At 48.9% G+C, this 18,114-nt stretch overlaps 1 protein-coding gene across 2 annotated transcripts in view; it reads left to right on the top strand.

The window, feature by feature from the left end:
• Nucleotides 1-18,114, top strand: part of TC2N (tandem C2 domains, nuclear) — a 255,478-nt gene that overhangs the window by 171,102 nt on the left and 66,262 nt on the right. For both annotated transcript variants that reach the window (XM_078660065.1, XM_078660066.1), the window contains exon 8: nt 14,727-14,843. In XM_078660065.1, coding sequence (XP_078516191.1) covers nt 14,727-14,843 — 117 coding nt within the window. The remainder of the gene's footprint in view (nt 1-14,726; nt 14,844-18,114) is intronic.

Below are 18,114 nucleotides of genomic sequence, written 5' to 3'. Positions count from 1 at the left end.
CTTCTGTCATTCCTTCGTGTAAGTTGGTTTTGGCGGAGTTTGGGTCTTTGGTGAGGGAGAGGATCAGCTGGGTGTCGTCTGCGTAGGAGATGATGTTGAGGTTGTGTTGGCGTGCGATGGAGGCGAGGGGACTCATGTATATGTTGAAGAGGGTGGGACTGAGTGATGATCCTTGTGGTACGCCCCAGATGACTTCGGTGGCCTCTGATCTAAAAGGGGGGAGGCGGACTCTCTGGGTTCTTCCGACGAGGAACGAGATGATCCAGTCCAGTGCTTTTCCTTGTATTCCGACGTTGCTGAGGCGTTGTATAAGGGTGCTATGACAGACTGTGTCGAAGGCTGCGGAGAGGTCAAGTAGGATGAGGGCAGCTGTTTCTCCATTGTCCAGTAGAGTTCGAATGTCGTCTGTTGCTGCGATGAGGGCGGTTTCGGTGCTGTGTTTGGCTCGGAAGCCGGACTGTGAGGGGTCGAGGGATTTGTTGGATTCGAGGAAGGCGGCGAGCTGACTGTTGACGGCTTTCTCAATGACTTTGGCAGGGAATGGGAGGAGCGAGATGGGGCGGTAGTTCTTAAGTTCAGTGGGGTCTGCTGTGGGTTTCTTCAGAAGGGCGCTGAGTTCGGCATGTTTCCAGCTTTCCGGGAAGGTAGCTGAGTTGAGGGAGCAGTTGATGACGTCACGGAGATGCGGTACGATAATGGAGTCTGCTTTGTTGAAAATGTGGTGGGGACATGGGTCGGTTGGCGATCCCGAGTGGATGGAGTTCATCAGTCGGATGGTGTCTTCAGTGGTGATTGGATTCCAGGCGCAAAGGTTGTTAGAGGGCGGTTTTGGTTCGGAGGTGGGTGGAGTGGACTGGTCTTCGGACTGGATTCCAAAGCTGTTATGTATGTCGGCGATTTTGTTGTGGAAGAATGAGGCTAGGGAGTCGCAGAGGTCTTGTGAGGGAGTGATGTCGTTGGTGTCGGCGGTGGGGTTGGTAAATTCTTGGACGATGTTGAATAGTTCCTTGCTGTTTTGGGCGTTGTTGTCAAGGCGATCCTTGAATGCTGATTTCTTGGTGGATCGGATCAGTTGGTGGTGTTTGCGGGTGGCGTTCTTGAAGGTGGCCAGGTTGTCAGTGGTTGGGTTTTTTCTCCAGGCTTTCTCGAGGGTACGACAGAGCTTCTTCTATTTCTTAAGGTCATCGTTGAACCAGGGGGCTTTTTTGCTACCTTGCTTGATTTGATTGTTTTTCAAGGGTGCTAGTTCGTCAGCGCTGTGGGTGATCCATTGTGTGAGGTTGGTGGCTGTTTGGTTTGGGTCCGATGATTTGGCAGGAGGGTTTTGGTGAAGCGATGTGAAGAGCTGGTCGGTAGTAATTTTGTTCCAGTTTCTTTCGGGGAATAGGTTGTGGGGGGTTGTGGGTCGTGGTCTTTTTGTAGTTGAAGTGAACGCAGCTGTGGTCCGTCCAGTGAAGAGCTGTGGTGTGATTGAAGGAAATGTGCTTGCGGAGGTGAATATTGGGTCGAGCGTGTGTCCGGCATAGTGGGTGGGGGTATTGACAAGTTGTTCGAGTCCGAGGTTGGCCAGGTTGTCCAGAAGGGTGGTGGTGTTGCTGTCGTTTTTCTTTTCCAGGTGGAAGTTGTGGTCTCCCAGTAGAATGTAGTCCTCGGAGGGGAGGGCGTGTGGGCTGATGAAGTCAGTGATGTCTTCGCTGAATTGTGTGCGGGGTCCTGGTGGTCTGTAGATGAGGGTGCCTCTGAGTGTGGTCTTGGGGTCGGTGTGGATCTGGAAGTGAAGGTGTTCGGCGGTAGCGAGGTTATCGTCGGAACTGGTCGTGATGCGGACGGTGTTCTTATGGACGATGGCGATGCCTCCTCCTGTTTGGTTGGTGCGGTCCTTTCGGATGATCTTGTAGCCGTCCGGGATGGCTATGGCGATGTCGGCAGCTGATGAGGCATTCATCCAGGTTTCTGTAAGGAAGGCGACGTCCGGCGATGTAGTGTCGAGTAGGTTCCAGAGTTCAATGGCGTGTCTGTGGACCGAGCGGGTGTTGACCAGGATGCACTTTAGGTGGTTAGTGTCGGAGGTCTGTTTGGAGTTTGTGGATTTGGTGTGGGTCCTGATGCAGTCGAATTTGCAGGAGTGGCAGGTGAAGGGTCCATGGGTGTGTCCTGGGGCGGCTTGGTAGCAGTTTGGTGGGCGGCCGGGGTTAAGGGCTGAGAGGGTTGCGGCGTCGTATGTTATGCGGGCGAAGTGGATTTTGTGGGGGCCAGGGGGTGTGGCGCTGGGTGCGGTCCAGACGCGGACGGACGTAGACGGGCTTACCTTTGGCACGCCTTCAGCGCGCATGGGGCGCGTCCGATGCGCGTGAACGCTGCGCGCAAATGCATCTGACATAAGTGGAGAGTGGGGGGCAGACCGAGGGGCAGCTGGGAGGCGGGAGCGGGGTTGAGGGATGGGCTGGGAGGCACAACAACAAGATGGCAGCAAAACAAAGCAAAACAGGACGAGATTGGGGCGCAAGATGCAATATCGCTATGATGTGGGTAGAGGCACCGGCACAATCAGGTACTAATTTAATTAAAAGGCAATGCGGACTTTGCAGTGAAGCGGTACGACTTAAGGCAGGCACAGATCACAATCAAAGTACACGCTATGTGGCCTCTTCAAGTATAGCGCTACACTATAATCAGGCACTGAAAAATTACAAGCAATGATAAATTACAGGCAATGAGAGCAGAGCGCTATGTTACAATCAGGCACTAATAGGATGCAAGCAGTGAGAGCAGAGCGTTACGATACCAGGTGACCAGGGAGACCAGGGATCGTAGGGGAGCAATCGTTTCTGCACGGGTCAGGACGATCCCAGCGCTGGAGGCTACGGGTCCGACCTTTTCTATCAGTGGGAGGGAGGGGCAGCTGGGAGGCGGGAGCGGGGTTGAGGGACGGGCTGGGAGGCACAACAACAAGATGGCAGCAAAACAAAGCGAAACAGGACGAGATTGGGGCGCAAGATGCAATATCGCTATGATGTTGGTAGAGGCACCGGCACAATCAGGTACTAATTTAATTAAAAGGCAATGCGGACTTTGCAGTGAAGCGGTACGACTTAAGGTAGGCACAGATCACAATCAAAGTACACGCTATGTGGCCTCTTCAAGTATAGCGCTACACTATAATCAGGCACTGAAAAATTACAAGCAATGATAAATTACAGGCAATGAGAGCAGAGCGCTACGTTACAATCAGGCACTAATAGGATGCAAGCAGTGAGAGCAGAGCGTTACGATACCAGGTGACCAGGGAGACCAGGGAGCGTGGGGGAGCGATCGTTTCTGCACGGGTCAGGACGATCACTTATGTTTTGAAGAAGAAATTTCAAGACACCTTAGCCGGTTTCAGGACCAATCTCTTCATTCTTGAGTCCAAATAAGAGGCAGCGAACAGTGTTGACCATTTCACTAAATTTGACCAGCCTGCTTCCTCTACTTTCCATTGCAGGTGCATAGTTCCTTAAAAAAGTAAGGTGGCACAATAATTTTATGATTTGTAAGAAGCATTTTTATGAGTTTATGTTAAAAGGAGACCTGGTGGAATAAGAGGTGCTGGTTATCCTGGTTGGGTCTAGGCTACTTGAACTGGGAGGCAAATCATCTGTGGAAACAAACATATTGTGCAGAGATACATTGGAGAAGAAAGTTTACTTTGAAATTCGAAAAGTATAGGCTGGGTCAAACTTGTTTCAAACCAGTATTAATTCTGCCTATGCCGCAAGAGCGTTATTGAAGGGTTTCCGGTCATTGTACAAAACAACAGAGGAAAGGGAAGACTGCATTGAAATCCTAAAGATGATGGAAAAACAGACAACGGATATCGCTGAGGCAATAGATTCATTTAGGGTTTCGACAAGTAAAGTAGCAGTCAACAGATGGCAGAATATATGGGTAATAGAGTAGAGAACAGATTCAGCCGTAAAAGCAGACTATTACATCTTCCATTGTCAGGAAAGATGGTATGTTGGCCTAGGCTGGATGAAATTATTAAGAAGGCATGTAAAATACTTAAATATGCCAAGCCATTTTAAGGGGCGATCCAGCAAAGTTCACCCGTGTTTTGTAGGGCTTAATTCCAGTCAACAGGTCATTAAAATGACCATATAGGAAGGACAGGAGTTCAGAACAAGGGCACTCCTGTCGCCAGACAAAGACTCGCCTGACAAAAACAGGAAAGCATACCCAGCAGACCGGACACTGCTGGAGTAAGGCATCTGGCCATCTGGACCATACACCGGTAGCAGGATGCCTTCAATATTTCCAAAAGGTACAGCAGGGTGCCAGGCTTATGACATTAGTGGAAACATGTATAAAATAGAATGCATTGCATTTCCTCCAAAGTGGAGTACATTGTTGTTACCATGGCCAGAAGTCAAGTTTGCTGGAAGGTGCTAAGTGAAACTGTTCAGCACCTGTTGTACAAACAAGTTATGGCAATTTTTCTTGCCGCACAACAGAGTACAGGATTCTAATCCATACTTTTTCTAGTCGAGAAAGTGGGGATTGAAGCTAGAGCTGGACCATAGATGCCACAATTTCAGAAAAGGAACAATACAGTGAGTTACTTCATATATGCACAAAGAGAATATACTTGGAGGCGTTGGCCTCCAAAAGGCTTATCGCCATATACTGATTTGTCCAACTCACACAGATATCTCCAGTTTGTCTATAGAGTCAAACTTCCCTTCAAACATCATAACTGTTTTTATCCCTCTACTTACAACCTTCTCTTTTTCAGAGCGGACAGAGGCTGTCACATAAGACCTCAGCATGAGAACTTGAGATGGTATAGCATGATTAGAAAGTTGTCTCTTAAATTATGGTACCACCTCCAGGAGACTTCTAATGGCGAGAGAAAATGACAAGAAGGGGAGGGTTTGTCGTCAGGTACATAATCATAAGATTGTTGATTACTGAACAGGCGAGGTATATATTCTGTATATTGCCTCACAATTTACAGCTGAAACAGTAATAACCCATAGCCTTTACACTATGTTCTTCAGTCCAATCTTCAGGGTTGTCTTCTGCTTCCAAATTCAACAAAAACATGGAATCACACCTTCTCCATTACAAGAGTCAGGACACTAAGTCCACACCTTAGAAGTGCTTGTTCTCATAACAGACTCAGCCTACTCCTGTGAGAGATGGGAAGCCCTTGAGTGTAAGCTGCACGCCCCACGCCCACTCCGGGTTTCAGTCCACCTTGGGTGGTTGCCCAGTTCCACATCCTGAATTTGCAACCAGTCCTGCACATGAGCAATCTAAGCATATGAATACTTGATAATGTTAGACACTGATCTGCCATATGAAAGTGACCAATTCCCAGGTCTTGGGCTTTTCTACTCATATTTTGCTTGGAGTCCTCGCATTCCATACGCCGTCAACCACAACAATCACTACTTTGTTTTGTATGCACAAGGTGGCAGACTTTATATCATTACCCTATCCCCACAATTCAGAAAAAGGCTGTTGTAGTTCGGAATCAGAAATCCTTTTTTGTGTTATATTGAAGCTAAGCAGTGTATGATAGCAGAAGCCAGTATTTTGGCGAGATGGTTGCTAATGATACCTTGCAAGCTAATTACAAAGGGTATGCATTATAATCCAAGGTGTGTTCATGGTGTTTTGTGAGCATATGTATCCAACCTTGAGGCTGAAGGGAGTTACGACCAGGATATTCCTCCTGCTGACATAGGTGATGTTTGATGGGTTCTTTGAAAGGTGCTCGGGAAGGTGTCATATTCTGTACCTGATTTGGGGCAGCTCAGTATGATGACAGCATTCCATAAACTTGAATCTTGACTCAGTGCTGGTGTTTTTAGTTTAGGTGAGATGATGCTGAGCTTGTGGGTTAAGTGGAGAGCCAGGGGCACAGAGGGTGATGGTTTTAACAACGTAAAAGAAGTGCACAGAAAAGTTTGAATACTAGACTAGGAGATTGTATAGGGTCTTGCGGGACACTGTGAGCCAGCCTGCCTAATTTTGGTATGGGGAGTTGTTGGACGTGGCCCTTCTGGCAGGTTCACTCCTGAACTTTTTGCATTTTAATGTTACATCATTATAGTGATGTCTGGTCTTTGCGCACTTTAGCACTGTGGCGCAGTGTATAAAGTGCATGCGCTCTCTGAGTGCGTGTGTGAGATTGGCCTGCCCTCCCATAGGAATGCATGCGGAATGTGTGTGTCCATGGTAATTCCTGATGTGTGAGGAGTGCAAGGTCGAGTTTGGTATGTGCAAACTCGTGAGATTGAATGCTGCGCGATGATGTGTGCGGCGTTCATGTGTCTAGTGTGGAAGTGCCACTTCTAGAAGTTGGCCTGTCTGTGCATTGACTGTCTGGCTTGTGATTGGCTGGAGCTGGCTGGTGTGCTTGGCTCCAGGAGTCAGGATGGGTCTGCCCTGGTGGTGAGTGGGGAGATCTGCATGATTGATGTGAGGGAGGAGTGCACCTGGGACATGAATAGGGCTGGGCTTTCCCTACACAATGCTGGCTCCGCCCCCTGTGGTGCTACTGAGGACCCTAGCCTGGCCAGTAAATGGGGAGAGGGGCTGAGCAACAGATTGCTCTAGAACCAGCTGCGTCTGGTTTTGCCCCCACCCTACACCCTAGAGACAAAGGGATTTTGTGTATAAAAAGAGGCTGTGACCTCATGTTAAATGTTCTTGTTTTCCTGACTAGAATCTACCAGGGGCGTGCTGCTGCTGGGGCCCAGGGGAAGGTGTGCCTCCCTGGGCCCAGCCCAGCCCCTGGATGGCTGATGGACTTCTTGTGGACCCTTCTTCCTGGCCCTGGAAGCCTTGTCCTGTGATGTCCTGCTTGTTGCTGGGACCCTCCTTGCTGTGGGGGTCATTTCTGGGGCCTTTTATGATTTCTGGGCCCCCAGCGCCTAGTGGGCGCTTTATCCTAGTTGCTGGGCAGAGCGCTGTCGTTTTCCCTCGGGGGGAAGCGCTCCCACCCTGCATTATGGCCTTAATTGTTTTATAATCGCGGGTGCCACCCCGCTGCCCATTTTAAATTATAGAGGGAGCCTACCCCTCGGTGATGGAGTCCTGCCGCCGCGAATCGCGGCCGCCTGGTTGTGGGCGGGGCCAGCAGGACGGAAGCGGGAGGAAGAATGCGGCCGGAAAGAGAAGCAGGCCGAGTGATGGACGCCCGGGCTCCCGTGAGCCGTGGAGAGCCCCGGGGCCGCCAAGAGACTACCGCCGAATGCTGCGGGGCTCTCATTACCAGGAGGGAGCCCCGGAAAAGGAGTTGACCCGGAGCCTTGCGGCTCCACACTGAGTCCCGAGATGGGGGACCGGGTGAAGAGCGGGCGAAGCGGGCGCCTGGTGAAGGCGGGGCTCCCATGAGGAGAGAGAGCCCCGCCGAGCGCTACCGCCGCCCAAAGAGGAGGAGCCCTCGCCAGGAACCAGCCGTGAGTGGGGCCCCTGTGCTACTTGTTGAGGAGTCCGGCAGACCCGGTGAGTGGGACCCCGGTGCTACTTTGAAGAGAGGGGGCGTCGGGGCACATTGCCGGTGCCTGCTCCCCCCCCCCCAGTGTTGCTAGCTTGTCTTGGGGGCAGTGTCGGTAAGGGTAGAGCGGCCCCGGTTGGCAGTGGGCCTCTCCCCCGTTGCCCCGCACCATTATTGCCGAGTCCCCAGAGCGGGACGCCAACGATTCCAGTGGCCATTGTCTTCCGAGTCCCCAGAGGGAGGACTCCAACGTGTGGGGCATATTTGTATTTCAGAGCCCACGAGGCTCCCGCGATCCCGGGCATTTCTGGTGGTAGAGCGGCCCCGGTTGGCAGCGGGCCGCTCCCCCAGTGGGCACACAGTTATTTCGAGCCCACGAGGCTCCAGGGGGCTTCTTGTTTCTCGAGCCAGAGGGCTCCAACGTGGCGCAATTCATTCACGGGGCTACTGAGAGCCCATGCCACATTCCTATCCCCAGTTTCCCAGCACTTAGTGGGCATGTTACAAATGGGATTTCTGGTTGGCTGAGGCTTGCGCCAAAGCCAGGCAGAAACCACCACGGTAGGCAAGACCAGGAAGTCACCCGCCAAAGATAACCCCTGCTCACCCCGTTGGTAGCTTGGCACGAGCAGTCAGGCTTATCTTGGAGGCAATGTGTAAAGCATTTGCGCACACACCCCCAGCAACAACATCCCCGGCCCCCCACAAAAGGAACTCCACACAAGGATATATAAAAATAACCTTTGTATTATACCAAACACATTAGATAAGTAACACACAATTTACACTGTGCCACTGGCACGGGCAGAACTTACAGGGGATTATGTACATATAGGACAGGGCCACATGGACCACTGTCAAGAATAAGCACTTGGTAGAACTAGCACTTAGAACATAGAACAAGCAGAGCTTCACACATGATGGATAAAAACACATTCAGAGGTATAGGCTAGAAGCTTTACACATGAGGCATGAAAACCCATTCAGAAGTATAGGCTAGAAGCTTTGCACATGATGCATAAAAACACATTCAGAGGTGTAGGTAAGACACATGATGCATAAAAATACATTCAGCGGTGTAGGTAACACATGATGCATAAGAACACATTCAGCGGTGTAGGGAAAACACATGACGCATAAAAACACATTCAGCGGTGTAGGTAAAACACATGATGCATAGGAACACATTCAGCGGTGTAGGGAAGACACATGACGCATAAAAACACATTTAGCGGTGTAGGTAAAACACATGATGCATAAGAACACATTCAGCGGTGTAGGGAAGACACATGACGCATAAAAACACATTCAGCGGTGTAGGTAAAACACATGATGCATAAGAGCACATTCAGCGGTGTAGGTAAGACACATGACGCATAAAAACACATTCAGCGGTGTAGGTAATACATGATGCATAAGAACACATTCAGCGGTGTAGGTAAGACACAGGGTGCGTAAAACATACTGCACACAGTACATTTCCTAGCACCCCAAGAAGCACATAAATCACAATTAGCGCAGAAATCACATCTAGCACATAACTCACATCAAAGTCCAGGCTGCGCCACTGCGCCAACACCTAAACGTAGCAGCTGCCCACTACTTGCTGGGCAGCTGAGGGACAAGAACAGGGCCTAAAAGCTGCAGCTGGCACTAAGTGCTGCGCAGCTGGGGAAGGCCAAGTAGGGGTGAAGGAGTGTGACTCACTCCTGAGTCCAAAAGAACATGTCCCTAAAAGGAAAACCTAAATGGTGCAGCTGCCCACTACTTGCTAGGCAGCTGGGAAGGATCACTGCGGCATGGGATCTCGCTAGCCCTTACAACCAAGACTGCGCCAAAACATGGGAGCCTTCTAGGCTCTGACTAACAATATTCCCAAATGCTGGCGCCCTCTAGGATCAAGGGATACTGGGGCCTCGTGGGAGCCTCGTGGGCTCTGGATGCAAAAATGCTGCCATCCTGGGGGGAGCGGCCCGCTGCCTGCCGGGGCCGCTCTACCACCCGAAATACCCCTTCAGCTCTGGGGTCTCGTAATAAACAACTGTGCCCCCAAGCCCCTCACAGGGAATCTTAAACAAATATGGGCCTGGGTTGGAGCCCCACTGGGCTCTGAAAGGAAATATGCCCCACTGTTGGAGCCATCTGGCTCAGGAAGTCATGAACAAACCGTTGGGGCGGCCCACTGCACCCGGGCCGCCCTAACTACCACCAACTTACTAGGCCTTCAACGGCAGCCCCACTTGGCCGCCCGGAGCTTCCCCCCCACAGCCGTCTAACTCACCGGCTCTCTCGTGGGTCACTGGGCGGCGGCAGGACGTTTCTGGTGGGGCTTCCCTCGACTCCGAGGAGCCCCGCTCTGCCATGGGCGGCCTCGGCCGCCTATTCTACTTCACCAGGGCCCCCTCCTGGGACCCGGGGCTTGCCTTCGTCGGCCGCCACCGCGGAGCTCTTCTGCCGGGGCTCCCTCCAGGACACAGGAGCCCTGCAACACCTCGGCTCCTTTCTGCGGGCAGCATCTCTGGTCTCCCTCTTGGCACGGGAGACCGGTAAGGCGGAGAGGGCTTCCCCCAGGCAGGGGGAAGTGGAAAACAACACGCACTCCAGGGCGGTGAGCGGGACTTCCTGTCGGCAAGCGGAAGTCCCCCCCACTTCAGGCACCGGCCGCCTGACTTCCTGCTTCGCCGCGGCGGCGGCATCTTTCCCGGGGGCATAATGAGGGGTAGGCACCCTCGAGGCATACAATAAAAGTAGAAATGGGGTGGGCACCCGTTAAGGCTCCTGTAAATGGCAAATAAGCGAGGTGGGCACTCGCGCCAAAAGTGAGCCAAGGGGGGGATCCCCACGCCGGGGAATCCCTCAGGGGAAAGGGCAGCATCGCGCTACCAACAATAATTGCACCAAAGAGGGGTAGGCTCCCTCCATGACAGAGCAAAAATAGTCCTAAGGCATCAGGAGGGCAATGCCGGGCCCAGGGGCCAGCACACAGGCCAGGAGACAGCCCCCATGGCGGCCCCTCCTGGGCCCCACCAGCAGCAGACCTCTTCCATTATGACCCTAAGCAGGAATTCCAGGTATCCAGGCATCCATGGGCTGGGCAGGGCTCAGGGAGGCAAGCCTTCCCCTGGGCCCCAGCAGCAGCACGCCCCTGGTAGATTCTAGTCAGGAAACAAGAACATTTTCATGGGGTCACAGCCCCTCTTTTATACAGAGCATCCTTTGTCTACAAAGGTGCAGGCAAGGGGCGAACCAGATACAACTGGTTCCTGAGCACTTTGTTTTGCTCAGCCCCTCTGCCTATTCACAGGATGGGTCAGGGACATCAGACACACCACAGGGGGTGGAGCCAGCATTGTGAGCGGAAAGCCCAGCCCTATTCAGGTCCCAGGTGCACTCCTCCCTCACATCACTCATGCAGATCTCCCATTCACCACCGGGGCAAACCCATCCTGACTCCTGGAGCCAGGCTCACCAGCCAGCTCCAGCCAATCACAAGCCAGCACATTCACTGCACAGGCACACCAACTTCTAGAAGTGGCACTTCCACACTAGACACAATAACGCCACACACATCATTGCGCAGCATTTAATCACACGAGTCCACACATACCAAACTCGCACCTGCACTCCCCACACATACATTCCCCATGCATTCCTATGGGAGGGCAGGCCAACCTTACCACACGCACGCACTTTACCCTGGGACACAGTGGTAAAGTGTGCATAAACCAAAAATCACTAACATCAGGTCACAATTAAAAGCAAAAAGTTCTGGGGTGAACCTGCCAGAAGGGCCAAGTCCAACAGGGCAGCTTCTCCGTTTAGGCCTGTTTCTTTGCGCAATTTGTGATTACCTCTGAATGTGTCTTCATGCATCATGTTTAAAGCTTCTGGCCTATACCTCTGAATGTGTCTTCATGCATCATGCTTAAAGCTTCTGGCCTAAAACACTGAATGTGTTTTTATGCATCATGTTTAAAGCTTCTTGCCTATACCTCTGAATGCGGTTTTATGCATCATGTTTAAAGCTTCTTGCCTATACCTCTGAATGTGTTTTCATGCATCATGTTTAAAGCGTCTGGCCTATACCTCTGAATGTGTCTTCATGCATCATGTTTAAAGCTTCTTGCCTATACCTCTGAATGTGTTTTCATGCATCATGTTTAAAGATTCTGGCCTATACCTCTGAATGTGTTTTTATTAAGCATGGGCGCAAAATCCGTTCCGTTCGCGGATTTTGCGGATTTTCGGCAAATTCGCAATCCGCGAATTCCCGCGAATTTGCAGAAAATCCGCAAATCCGCGAGCGGAACGGATCCGGGGGGCAAATGTTCAAGCTTCAAGCTTGTAACTATTTTAGAATGGTGCCGGCAATCTGCCAGAGCCATTCTAAAATAGTTACTAAGTTAGCTTCAACAGGAAGCACTAATAGATAAAATGAAGCAGGTGCTCGAGTTTAACTGAATTCGAGCTTCAACTCGAGCACCTGCTTTATTTGATCTATTAGTGCTTCCTGATGAAGCTAACTTAGTAACTATTTTAGAATGGCGCTGGCAGCTTGCCAGCGCCATTCTAAAATAAAAGAGGAGTGGGGCAGGGGGCAGAAGGGCACAACAACGAGTGTGGCAGAGGGCAGAAAGAGCACAACACGAGTGGGGCAGAGGGCAGAATGGCACAACAACGAGTGGGGCAGAGTGCAGAATGGCACAACAACGAGTGGGGCAGAGGGCAGAAGGGCACAACAACGAGTGGGGTAGAGGGCAGAAAGGGCACAACAACGAGTGGGGCAGAGGGCAGAATGGCACAAAAATGAGTGGGGCAAGGGGCAGAAGGGCACAACAACGAGTGGGGCAGAGGGCAGAATGGAACAAAAATGAGTAGGGCAGAAAGGGCACAACAACGAGTGGGGCAGAGTGGGTGAACCAGAGGGTGGCAGTGGTGAAACAGAGGGTGCTGTGATGAACCAGACGTAGAAACAACATGGTCGCGACCGTTGCGACCGGACAAGTAAGTTCGCGCTTGCGAACTGGTAAAAAACCCTCGCGAACTGGCAGAAACCCTTGCGAACAAAAAAAAATCATGAAAGTTCGCGAATTTTGCGGATTGCGAATTCGTAAATACGCAAATTCGCAAATCGCGAATTCGCAAAATTCACCCATACTTAGTTTTTATGCTTAGGAGGTTGTTTTTCCTAGTATAGGTTATGCTAGTGAGTTTATGATTCCCTGCGTGATATTTGCCTAAGGTGTTTAAGATTGCGTAGGTGGTACTTACCTTTTACCAGTGGTTACTGGTTGTGTGCTACATTTGTTATTTGGTGCTACAGTCATTATATGTGCTAGGTGTTATTCCTACAAAGTGCTAATTCTACAAAGTGCTAGTTCTAAAAGTGCTTATTCCTGACAGTGGCCCACGTGGCCCTGTCCCATGTACATAATCGCCTGTAAATTCTGCCCGTGCCTATGGCACATTGTAAAGTGTGAGTTTATTATCTAATGTGTTTGGTATAATACAAAGGCTATTTTTATATATTACCTTGTGTGGAGTTCCTTTTGTGGGGGGCCTGGGATGTTGTTGCTGGTGGGTGCGTGCGCAAATACTTAACTTACATTGCCTCCGGGATAAGCCTTACTGCTCGTGTCACGTTGCCTAGAGGGTGAGCAGGGGTTATCTTTGGCGTGTAACTCCCTTGCCCTGACTAGAGTGGTGGTTTCTGCCTGGCTTTGGCGCAAGCCTTAGCCGACCGGAAATCGCCATTTCTAACAGTAGTGTTGGCAGAATGGGAATGGCTACTCATGCTGCAGGTGGTTAAGGATAGGACTTTTACAGTGGGTTGAAAGGAGTGTAGAGGACACATAAGGGAAGACCTTTGTGCATGAGTACATCTTCATGGAATGAACCTCGTCCTGTTGTCTGAATCCACCTTCTCTGTTTTAGGAACAACTGGCTAGCTTTATTTTTAGACCCACCTTCTTGGCTGAGGAGATCTGAGTTAGGTGGTAATTGTTACTCACAATTATTGATTGCCACCTGAATAAGTGCTTAACACACGCTTCAATCACCATTTGCTTTCTCATAGAACAAGAAATACGTAGAGTTGGAAGTGCCATCATGCCAAACCTGCTCATGTTGTATACATGAACTCATATTATCATGAGTATGTCTGTGAAACTTTGTATAATGAATGCTGAACCACCTTACTGGAAGGCTAAACTAGGAGGTACTTCTCTGATGGATGGAAAGAGTTTTCTTGTATGTAAACAGGTTTCCTTTTTTCGTTGGTGTAAGGAATGACTTTTTGTTTCATTGTTTCCACCCCCTATAAGTAATTGCCTTCTTGTTTTTGACTACCCCTTAACCAACCAAGAACTTATCCAGCTCCTTGCTTGCTGCAATTTCGAAACCTTAAAATATTAGGATCTTCCAAGCTTTCTTTGTAAGTCAAAAAGTCTAGCTTTTTAAATTACTTGTTTTGCTGCCTTCTCTGTGTTGTCAGTCTCTATTTATTTTTACCAAACTACATTTTGTGTTACGAGTGTCATACATACCTGCATACTATATGAAAACTTTTGCAATGTCTGTTTAGAGAAAATGCTGTCTGACCAAGAATGAACAAAATAGTGCACTTGGCGTCTTTTTTCTGCTGTAATAGATTCTGGTAAGCTTAGCAGAAAAACTGATAATGCTGAAAAAACACAGTCTACGTTTAGTCTACCAAAACATACTGGAAAATATGGTAATATATCTTCCTTTAAATTAGGAGACGAAGCATTCCCACAATCTGAGATGGTAGGAGCTTGATGTATGGTCTGCGGTGCTTCGTCTGGGACAATATGGTTGATTTTATATAATGTTTTCATATTGCTAATATCGAACCTTCAAAAAAGGAGCAGAAATGCCTTCTATTGCTATTGTATTGCCTCATTAATATCTAAATCACACTGAGGTTGTCTGTGATGATGCCTTTAATTTTTCACTAGACTTTACTGTATTGTTTGCTGACACCATTTCCTCCACCTGGAACTTATACTGTATCTGTACATATATGCATTACCGTATTACCATATGTACTGTGCTCAAATCAAATTTGTCTCGCTCGCACTATCTCTATTTTCTACTCGCTGTGTGTATCGTGTTGAAATTAATGTCACTAATCACCTATGAATCTAGGAAACGCGCTCTACTACCTGCTGCAGGTGTACTATGTGTTTTATAAAGTCTCCAATAAACCTCATTTCAGCTCAAGGATCTGTCCTGGCCTGCAAGTTGTGGCGAAAGCCCTTACATTTCAATGAAGGGGTCCATAACCTTACCGAAGCCTGTGCACTTCAAGACTTCACTCAGAGAAGGAAGCAGTGTAAGTGCAGAGTATCAATCTCTTGGTGCATGTGCTTTAGTATTGCTATTGCTAAAATATAATCTGTACTCATTAGAGTGATATGATGTCTCCCACTGTGCCCAATTTTTATTTATGAATTTTAAAGCATATGTATTGTATTATGTTGTATCCATGATCAACAAACTAAAGGTATCAAGACTGGGTACCGACAACGGAGTGCCTCCATTTTGCTCTTCCACTTTGCTGGTATTCCAATTCCCATCATTTCAATGAGCCACCATTTTCTTTCTAGATTTAATTTGTCTTGTAGGTCATTATTGCTCGCACAAGAGCATTTGACCTCCTGAGCCACTTAAAGTGTCAGTCCTAGGGTTTGCACCCTTCACCTTTTCAAATCCTTAATCCATTAGTTGTTGTTAGAGTGTTTGCCATTGGAGCTTACGTTCAAGGTTCAACCACTGCGTACTGCCCATTGGCTTTAGTATACTTCTTCTAATGCCACTTTTATTGTCTGTGTTGGAAGTTGGCCCTCTCTTTTTGCCTGCCTCCTCCTCTTTTTTCTGACCTTCTTTTTGCTGGCTTTATGACTCTGGGCACTTTACCACTGCCAACCTGTGCTAAAATGCATGTGCTTCTCCCCTAAACATGATGGCATTGCTGTATACCTAATTGGCATATTTAATGTACTGGTAAGTTCCCTTGTAAAGTGGTATACCATATTCCCAGGACCTGTACTTCCGATGCTACTTGTGGGCCTGCAGCATTGATTGTGCCACCCATATAATTAGCCTTTCAAATCTGTCTCAGGCCTAACACAGTAGTGCCTGTGTGTTCAGTCTCCTGCCTCTTCGACTTGGACTTGAAAACTACTTGCGAAGCTTTCAACTCCCCTTTTATTACATATAAGTCACCCCTAAGGTGGGCCCTCAGTTACCCTAAGAGCAGGGTGCCACGTAAGTGAAAGGTAGGACATATGTGTTTAATCTTTACATTTCCTAGTAGTGACAAACACCCAAATTCGTTTTTCACTACTGTGAGGCCTACTCCCCTCATATGATAACATTGGGAAGTCCCTTATACACTTTTTAGTGGTTATTGCTGATCAGAAGTGTAGCTGTTTTATGTTTCATATATTTCGAGTGGTAATGATAAATCCTCCTTACTAATGAAGTTGGATTTAACATTACATTTCTAGAAATGCCACTTTATGAAAGTGAACATTTCTCTACACTTACTGCTCTGTGTGCCTTACAGCCTGTCTCCAATACACGTCTGGGGTGGGTGACAGCTACATTTTGAGCATTCCCTCTAGACAGCCACAACACAGGAAGGATATGTGTGTCTGAATACCCATCTGCAAACTGATGGCTTTGCCTGGGCAGGTTGGAAGCGAGGGGGGAACACTTCACTTGAATAGGCTGTGTCCTGTCCCCACACAAAGGACTGATTACCCCCCACAGATAGCCTGGCAGGCAAGACTGAAAGGTATTCCTGAGCACTTCAGAGAGCTTTTTCGAAGTCACCCCTACATCAGAGCCACTTTTGGGCATAAGCACTAGGTCTCTGACCTCCTAGACGTGTTGCTGTACTCTGCCAGAAGAACTGCTGTGCTGCTTAAAGGACTCAACTGGACTGCTGATCTGGAATGCCTGCTTTTTTGTTGCCCTGCTGCCTGTTGCTTTCGGACTCTGCTGAAGGAGCGCTGGACTCTGCCTTCACTCCAAGTGATCGCTAAGGGCTTGTTTGCTTGCCTTCTTTTGCTTGAGACTCTGGAATATCAAAGTCTCTACTCCTCCTCCTGGCTTATTAGAACAGGTCCAGATACTTGCAACACATATTTCAATGTATCTCCTGTCTGCACATAGCAGAACCGGCACATCAACCCAGTTGTGGGAGTAAAATTGTCGCTTTGCATCAGAACCAACACCTTGCCTCCAGAGATCGACATACTGGACAGCGTATTGCCACCGATGCAGTTTGATGAGATCGACCCATCTTCTCGAATGCATGGCAGAATCCGGCGCATCGCTCTATGCCTCTTAACTCTGGCACCTGTCTTTGGAACAGACGCATCACATTCACTGCGTAGAGAAGATTGGCGCATTTTGCACCTGCGGGCCTCGACATCGACACATCTCGCTGTTTGCGACCAGGAAAGAAACTTTGTTTACCGGGGCCTTCGTGGGTCTTGTAGCCGGCCGGCGCTCCATCATGGTAGGCCCGAAGTTTGACTTTGCCCCGATCCTTCATGACCTCTAGTAACCTTTTTAGCGCCACTTACCTCTAAGCATTTTACTGCATTTATGCCTTTAAAATTCAATATCTCAACTTCTATACATTGGACTTTTGTCGTTTTGGTAGTGTTTTGTTTATAATATGATAATCTATTTTTCTAAACCTGTGTGGAGTCTTCTTGGGGTGTATTCATTGTGTTACTATGTGAGTATGTTGCCCAAATACTTTACAATTTGCCTCCTTAGATAAGCCTGATAGCTCTGTGCCAAGCCACCAGAAGGAGATCACAGGTTATCTTTTAGTGTGTACTTAGCTTGTGTTTGTACAATAATATATAGTAATTCACTGATCACTGTGGAGAAGTGTGGCTCACTGGTTAGAGGAGGCAGACCTGGAAGCAGAGGTCAGCCTCGGACCAGGGTTCAATTCCCGGCTCAGCGGGGTCTTGAGTCCTAAAATGTCCATGGACTCGACAATTCTCGCTCCGGTGCCTACTCGATTCAAGGGTTCACACTCTGCGACTCTGGGCAATAGCTTGCTTAATCTCCACAACGGCCCCTCGCGGCGGGATGCCTGGCTTTCACCTTGCGGATACCCTGCCGGGGTTATCTCACAGGGGAATACCAGGACGGGTTCCCTAAGCAAGCGCTTAGAAACCGCTTGGTGATTTGCGCTATATAAATTCCTGTACATTTACATTTACATTTACATTTACATCACTGCATCTCTATACAAGCCCATTATGAGTTTAAAATTCTCTTGTTTCTCTCAAATTGGTCATTTTTATCAATTTAACTCTTGCTTAACTTCAACAACTTGGGACTCTGTTTGTCTTTTGCACTCACCTTGGCAGAATGGAAGTGGATCTACGCTGCCTGTCTTTTTTTAGTATGAAGGAGCGGAGGAGGCTCTGCAAGGAGCGAAGGCTGCCTGTGAAGAGAGGTTCAGATTGCTTGGACCTACGGTTTGCCCTACTTGCATTTGAGCTCAAAAGCAGAGATGCAGCAGCAATAGAGATATTTGGGGAAGAATCTGAGGAGGACCCATTTGGAAT

This window comes from Lissotriton helveticus, chromosome 9, assembly GCF_964261635.1.
Source record: "Lissotriton helveticus chromosome 9, aLisHel1.1, whole genome shotgun sequence".
NCBI lineage: Eukaryota > Metazoa > Chordata > Amphibia > Caudata > Salamandridae > Lissotriton > Lissotriton helveticus.
This window is presented reverse-complemented; position numbering and strand designations above follow the sequence as displayed.